Genomic DNA, 8488 nt, shown 5'->3' with positions numbered 1-8488 from the left:
AGAGAGAGAGAGAGAGAGAGAGAGAGAGAGAGAGAGAGAGAGAGAGAAGATTCCCAACTTAAAGGGGCAGTAAATATCTTCAACAAAGTTATAGAAGAAAACTTCCCTAACCTAAAGAAAGAGATGCCCATAAACATACAAGAAGCCCACAAAACTCCAAATCGATTGGACCAGAAAAGAAATGTAGTCCCGTCACATAATAATCAAAACATCAAATGCACAAAACAAAGAAAAAATTCTAAAAGCAGTAAGGAAAAAAGGTCAAGTAACATATAAAGGCAGATCTATCAGAATTACACAGACTTCTCACCAGAGACTATGAAAGCTAGAAGATCCTGGGCAGATGTTATACAGACCATAAGAGAACACAAACGGCAGCCTAGGAAAACTCTCAGTTCCTACAGATGGGGAAACCAAAATATTCCATGAGAAAAACAAATTTACACAATATCTTTCCAGAAATCCAGCCCTACAAAGGATAATAGATGGCAAACGCCAGCACAAGGAGGGAAACTACACCTTAGAAAAAGCAAGAAAGTAATCTTCTTTCAACAAACCCAAAAGAAGGTAGCCACATAAACCTAAAAATAACAGGAAGCAACAATCACTACTCCTTAATATCTCTTAACATCAATGGACTCAATTCCTCAATAAAAAGACATAAACTAACAGACTGGATAGTAAACAGGACCCAACATCTTGCTGCATAAAGGAAATGCACCTCAGTAACAAAGACAGACACTACCTCAGAATAAACGGCTGGAAAACAGTTTTCCAAGCAAATGGTCCCAAGAAATAAGCTGGATTAGCCATTCTAATATCGAATAAAATAAACTTTCAATCAAAAGTTACCAAAAAGGATAAGGAAGGACATTTCATACTCATCAAAAGAAAAATCTACCAATATGAACTCTCAATTCTGAACATCTGTGCTCCAAATGCAAGGACACTCACATTCATAAAAGAAACTGTACTAAAGCTCAAAGAACACCCCACACTCAGCAATGGACAGATCATCGAAATAGAAACTAAACAGATACATTGAAATGAACAGAAGTTATAAACCAAATGGATTTAACAGATATCTATAGAACATTTCATCCTAAAACAAAAAAATGTACATTCTTCTCATCACCTCATTGTGCCTTCTCCAAAATTGACCATATAATTAGTCACAAAACCAATTATAGGCCTCAACAGATATAAGAAGACTGAAATAATTGCATGCATCCTATCAGATCACCACGGACTAAGGCTGGTCTTCAATAACAAAAACAACAGAAAACACACATACACATGGAAGCTGAACAACGCTCTACTCGTTGATGACTTGGTTAAGGAAGAAATAAAGAATGAAATTAAAGACTTTTTAGAATTTAATGAAAATGAAGGCACAACATACTTATGGGACACAATGAAAGCAGTACTAAGAGGAAAGCTCATAGCTCTGAGTGCCTCCAAAAAGAAACTGGAGAGGGCATACATTACGAGCTTAATAGCACACCTGAGAGCTCCAGAACAAAAAGATACACCCAAGAGGAATAGACGGCAGGAAATAATCAAACTCAGAGCTGAAATCAACCAAGTAGAAACATAAAGAACTATAGGAAGAATCAACAAAACCAGGAACTGGTTCTTTGAGAAAATCAACAAGATGGATAAACCCTTAGCCAGACTAACCAGAGGGCACAGAGACAGTATCCAAATTAATAAAATCAGAAATGAAAAGGGAGATACAACAGAAACTGAGGACAGTCAAAAATCATCAGATCCTACTACAAGGGTTGGGGTTATAGCATAGTGGTAAACTACTTACCTATCATGTGTGAGGCCTCAGCTCCAGTATTGCAAACAAATAGACAAGTGAAGTTAAATGAATAAAGTCAACAAGGCATACCTGAGACAGGGACCTCAAAGGAAGAGGCATAATGACCACCACCAAGCATATGTCATGGAGGGTCTACCTTCCATACTGAAGTATTTGTTTCCTCATCAGGGGACCAACGTCTGCCAGGACCTGCCCTCTGTCAAAGTCACCCCTCCCTGGAGGAAGTCTGTTTCAAAGGCTAGTGACCCAGAGGCACAAAGACCGTGTCCCTTTCTCAGAACAGCTCTGCCAGGCACCCCTGGCACACTGTCCCTGTGAAACCATCTGAAGGCTTGACAGGGGCTGCGGTTACCTGGTTCCTCCTCTCTCCATTTTGACAAGGCAGCGATCTCAGATCACCTCCCAGTAAACCTACAAATCAGTCTGCATCACAAAATTTGCTTCCTGAGAAACCTGAGCTGCAAAGCTTAGACTGCCTTTCTGAAACTCATCTGGCCGGCTGCTCAGAAGACGAGAATCTGGGTCACCGAGGAGATATTCATGAGCTCAGTAGAGGCTCTTCCCAGGGTTCTCTAGTCCTCGACACATAGCCAGTAAGCAGCCATTCGTCTCAGAAAAGGTTTCTCTCCTCAGTGCTCCGCTACACTTCATAGGCAGAAGAAAACCAGAAACGGTTTTCTCTCCCAGGACTCCACTCACCCTGTGAACCTCCTGCCAGAGAGCTTGTTTTCCAACAGCATCTCATGGGACATTGTGTCCATGCCTCATACTGATGGTGTAAGATGTATGTTCTGTTGGTGATGAGTGGATAAGGGAGGTAAGTTACATGTATGTTGGGTCACATGATATCCCTCGAAGGGTGAAAGACGAGTCCTTCCTTGTTCCTTCAGCTTATGTCCAGATAAAAAGATCATCTTGTTGATTATTGCTGCTGTTGCTCTAGTTTTACTCACTTTGTGGATTTTGGAGATAACCTATGCCACATTTGGATGTGTGTGTGTGTGTACATATATACACATACATACATATATAGTGCATTCATATTTATATTAATTTATAAACAAGTTATATACACAATATATAATACATAAAATATATTTTAAAATAAATATACTTATATAACATTACAGATTGTTATGTTTTTATATATTAATATTAAAAAATATATATGAGAAAACTCTGCCAGACTTGAACTCAGGGCAAAGGGGACTTTTCTGTATGTCCCAGGTGATTCAAACAGTGCTGAGATCCAGCTCTCTTGACATGACCCTATAGCAATGGATGATCTGGAAACCTTGGCTGATTATTAGACATATGTTATGTGATATCTAAGCCAGATACAATCTTTGTGTCCCGATGGTCAACGATGTGTGTAAGATGGCCTTGCATACACTCAACAGTTGATGGATAGCTCCCATTTGCTCAGACATTGGCAGGACTTTGAGATTCTACTGACTGCACAGTAAAAATAGGGAAGTCATTTGCAGAGTGCTGTGACTTCTGTGTAGAACGCACATCTAATCAAACAGTGCTTCGGGTTGATAGTTCTTCATTTTTTTATAGAGGATAATGGCCGATGCCATAATTGTGGACAGTAAACGAGTGTTAGATACATGGTGAGAATTTGTACAATAAAAACTGGTGATAAGAAATTTAAGGGGAACATGTGTAGAGTGTCCTCAATGAGATCCTGGAGTACTTAAGCATTTGGGTGTCACATGACCCATGTGGTTAGTTGATCACCAGAGAAGATGCTCTTCCTTTCATGACCACCCTGTAGCTAGCAGCTTTTGCCAGCCTCCCAAGTGCTTCTGCAGTGGGGTCATGAATAGTATGGCCATGGTGCCTGGTGTGGCTTCCTGCATCTGCTGATTCCTTTATCCAGGCTGATGTGGATACTGTCACTACCAAGCACTGAGGTTTCTTGTGGATGCAGCAGCAGCAGCAGCAGCAGCAGCAGCAGCAGCAGCAGCAGCTGCCTGAATCGTCCCAAAGGCGCATTAACCCAGAGGCACTGGACATCTTCCCAGTGGTGGCTGATACTATCACATGGAGGACAGTGATCCCTTCTTCCTGTGACATGCTTGGGTCTGTATTTGCCTGGTTTGTTTAGCTTCGTCCTGAAGCCCTAGATGGAAGCATCCTGAATGTTGGGCATTTTTATCATGTTGTCTCAACAAGATTGCTTCTGAACAAAGAACTAGAAAGCAAGACGGATGGCAGGTATGGGATTCACTGGTCTCCCAGAGGAGTGGACATCCTTTCAATGCATCCTGTGTATTAATAGGGTAATATTTTGTTGCTGGTGGCTTAGGACATTTCTGGTATTCATATGTTGTTCTAATAAAGCTTCATTTTACTCTTTGAGCCTCTGGTCTGGATAATAAGTTATATAGTAATAAGAGCTATAAAACCAGAATGAAAGGTTATCAGTGAGTTGCAGAATTCTTACAATGAGGCAATGCTATGTGAGCCAGTGCCAAGATAAGGAGTGTTTTAATCCCACTGCCAGAATAAATAAGTTTGAGAATCAGAGGAACAGAATTGAGAGTCACCCTGTTTTTCTATTATAACCCAAGGCACATGTGTGTAGCACATGTTCAGACCTCAGATTGCATAGGAATAAAAACATTTTCTGCCAGGATATAAATTGTGGTGCTGGCTAAGACATACTGTACATAAGGATGGGGAACCTGGTGTGGTGGTACATGCCTTTGATCAAAGCACTTGGGATAGAGAAAAGAGTTCTCTGAGAGTTCAAGGCCATTCTGGTCTACATAGCATGTTCTAGGACAGCCAGGACTATAGACAGAGTCTCTGTCTCAAACAACAACAACAACAACAACAACAACTATAGTTATCTGTGTCTATTTCTATATTACTTATATTTGAACTAACTTTTACTTTTTCCCTCTTCCATTTCTCCTACTTATATATGACATATTTTAGGTGTTGGGCGGCAAGTGGTGACGACTGGGAAGTGATATCATAACAAAATTAAAGGAGAAACTTATCCACTCCAGATGTGAACTTATTTCTACTATCTTGGTGAACGGACATAGTACCAATTGCCTTCTAAGTTGTGTATCTGTACCCCTAGATTAGTGAAGCTCTCAGACCTGATCACAGATGTTTGTTTGTGCAGTGGGTGACAGTGAACAAAGAAACTTAGTCACAGTGCAGAAAATAACTGTCTGTGGGGTGCTCAGTTGCAAATAGGACATCTATATCATATTTCTTCCCCTCCAAATCCAGAGACTGTTGAGGAGAGGAAGAGTCAAAGGGCAGGAAGTACTGTAGCTGTAACAGGCCCACTACACATAGAAACTCACAGCAGCTATGGTTGCCTGCATAAGATCTGTATAAGACCAAGCCAATCAATATTTCAGTACAGAGAGAGGAGGGGTTCAAGAGTCTCCATCTCTAAGGGAGGAACTATGGACAGCTGATGGTTTCAGAGGGAAGTAGAGCCAGTTTCCTTTAATGTATGGCTCCTGTTGGTTAACTACAGTCCAGTGGATAGACCCACACCCATGGGTATGCAGGCAGAACAAACTGGAATTTGTAGGCCATTCAAGGAAAAAAAACCAAGTCATGACTTTGGAGTGGGGTCAAAGGAGGAAATGGGGCTCAGATCTGGAAGAAATTAGGGATGAATATGATCAAAATCCACTGTATACATGAATGAAATTATTGAGTGAAGATATGTTAAAAATTTTTACATGACCATTTTAATAGTTGACAATCCTATGTAATGATTGTCTACATATTAGCTCTCAGCTCCAATTACATGGACTGAGCATGTTACAAACACCATCTCATTGCTGGTCTCCCAGGACATTCCAGGGTGCAGGCCACTTTATCTGACTTATCGGCTATCAACACATATAACCTTTTCTTTGGGATTATTTCACTCTTGAAGCCCAATTTTCTTAAATGTTTGTTATTTTTGAGAATCTCTTCCAGACTCTTGAACTCCTAGGATCAACAGATCTAGTGGACTTGGGCCCTCCGAGTAGCTGGGATGACTGGCTTGTACTGCCATCAGAATTGTCCAGATTTTCTCCTGACATTGGTAAGAGTCCCTTTCTGCTATGACAACACTCTTTAGCCTACCCATTGCTGTGCATCGGTTAAGCTGCCCATCACCTGTGAACAGAAGAGGCTCCTTTCCTTAAGGCTTCTCTGTCCTTGCGAGGAAGCATTCTTGTCCCTGTGGGCAGGGCTGGGCGATGTGCAGCACTCAGAACTCCTTCAGAAGGAAGTCCTCTCTGTTGATCTTAGCAACTCCCAGCCTCCATGGAAATACACTGGAGGCTTATGGGCATAGGAAAACCATAAATCTCTTAGGTTTGCTTTGGTCTGTCCATTAATCAGTCTGCATCCTCAAACTACCTAAGTGCTTCCAGTCATCAGTGAGGCTTTTAGCATACCAAAAGACACATATTTGGGAAGGAGGAGGGAGGCACTCACATAATGTTTGTTTGCCAGGTAACCTAGGGAAGCCCACAGGACTCAAAAGATAATGTCACATTGCTAGAGTCCCATTCAGTCATTACTGATTGATCCAGTCCACACTGTATTTTATGAATCCATCTCCTCTGGGGCCAAGCACATGGGTTCATGGGCTTCCATTTGCTCTGTTTTCTTATAGTGGTAGGTTGGAACCCAGGGCCCTGCACATGCTAGGTGTGATGGTTAATCTTCATTGTCAGGTCAGGCTGACTGGATTTTGAGTCACCACAGAAACACACCTTCTGGGACTATCTAGGAGGCTGTTTCCAGAAGTGCCTGACTGAGGATGACCCACATCAAACATGGCTCAAACAGTTGCACAGACTGGAGTCTGTGAGTGGAAAAGAATCGAGCCTGACCTCCATTGCGGGTCTTCACTTTCCTCTCGCTCTGCCGTTTCTACCATGGTAGATTTTACTCTCAGACTTTGAGACATAATCCATCCTTCACCCTTTATATGCTTCTTGTCATGTGTTTGGTCATGTCAATGGGAAAAGTAGCTAATATGTTTGTCAAGGGGACACAATACCAGAATGGAATTTCAAACTGAGTGATCCAATTACTAGGTGACATAAGATCTCCTGCTTCTATAGAGTGTTTGCTGATTGCTACAAAATGAAAAGCAAATTTATAAGTAATAAGAATAACAAAAATGAGATATTTAGATGGGATCAAATTAAACCAAAAAGGCAAAAAATATTATTTTTAAGGGCAAAATACCATTTTATTCTTACTTAATATTTTATCCTTACCTATAGTTTGGATCCAAGATCTTCAAGCGAAATACATACATTCCAGCATATGTTATGGACCATTTCAGACTGTTTTTATTAGAATAGTTTATAATCTCATATGGTTGGGTTAGGTCTCCTGGCTTCCCAATAGCATAAGAAAAACAAGGCTTATAGTTCTGAGTACAAACAAAGATAAAAAAAAGAGGTTATTTCCAGACTTTAATAAAATCTGATTCATATGATGTATGAGAAGTCTTCTGTATTTTAATTTTATGTGTCTGAGTATATTTTTTTTGGTCTGTATTCAAGTGCACCACCTACATATACTACCTGTGCAAGTCAGAAGAGGAACTCCAGGAACTGACATTAACATGTGCTTGTGAGCTGCCTTGTGGATCCTGGGAGCCGAGACTAGTCCCTCTGTTAAGAGCAGCCGGTGCTCCTCCTCTCCACTGACCATTCTCAACAGCCCCAGATTCTTACACATTCATTCTGGAAACATTATTAAGAGATACGATGGCTACACCTTTCTACTGTGCCACTGTAGTACCGGAGAATGCCTGGCACGTCCCCTACCAGCCCTCACCCATGGTTCAGAGAGGAACTTCTGGGGGATCCCTCACATAGACCAAGATATTCTTAGCTTGGTGAAAACTGGGATGTTAGGGAAGTGTGTGGAAACAGGGGCTTAGTTTGGTTTTCAGAAGGGATTAAGGCTGAGAATGGTGCCCACATATAAGTTTGCTATGGATATGGATATAGCCATAGTAGCAGGGCAGAGATCCAGCCCAGCCCATGTACAAGGTTGCTCTAACCCTACGTGGGTAAGATTGCCCTTGGAGAGAGAGACTACTGGGCTCATCTAGAGGTAGATGGGATTTCATCCATTTAGAAAGATGGTTACCCACAACTATACCTAACCTGGTAATTTGCAGAGACCCCCTCCCTGCAAAAGAAAATACAAAATATTTTCTGGGTTGACCCTGGGTTATGAGAATTCTTTGCATCTAGAAGTTTGCACTTCCATCTGTCCTGGATCGTGTATTATTTCCATATCATGGATGCTTAACGCAGCCAAATTCTGTCTGTAGCCATTGGATAGTAATGGTAGGGGTAGGGGTAAGGTAAGAGGTAAGTTTAAGTATAAATTAAGGGTAAGAGTAAGGGTGTGAGTAGGTGTAGGCTGCGGTGAAGTGGTTGGGGTTGGTGCAAGGATAGAGGTAAACATGAATAGGGTTAGGGTTGGGGTAGTGATATGGTTGGTAAGTGGTACTGGATTTATCTGATGGTGTTTACTTCTCGATTCCTTTATTTCCCCTACATTTTGAGGCCTTTTAATGTGGTGCTACCATGGGTATAGTCAGTCTATCTATCTATCTATCTATCTATCTATCTATCTATCTATCTATCT

At 41.2% G+C, this 8488-nt stretch overlaps 1 protein-coding gene across 1 annotated transcript in view; it reads right to left on the bottom strand.

Moving 5' to 3' along the window:
• Catspere (catsper channel auxiliary subunit epsilon) overlaps positions 1-8488 on the bottom strand; it is a 132251-nt gene that overhangs the window by 4557 nt on the left and 119206 nt on the right. The window contains exon 20 of the mRNA XM_028755266.1: positions 7096-7253. Coding sequence (XP_028611099.1) covers positions 7096-7253 — 158 coding nt within the window. The remainder of the gene's footprint in view (positions 1-7095; positions 7254-8488) is intronic.

The sequence above is a fragment of the Grammomys surdaster genome, unplaced genomic scaffold (assembly GCF_004785775.1).
Source record: "Grammomys surdaster isolate TR1022 unplaced genomic scaffold, NIH_TR_1.0 126051, whole genome shotgun sequence".
Lineage (NCBI taxonomy): Eukaryota > Metazoa > Chordata > Mammalia > Rodentia > Muridae > Grammomys > Grammomys surdaster.
This window is presented reverse-complemented; position numbering and strand designations above follow the sequence as displayed.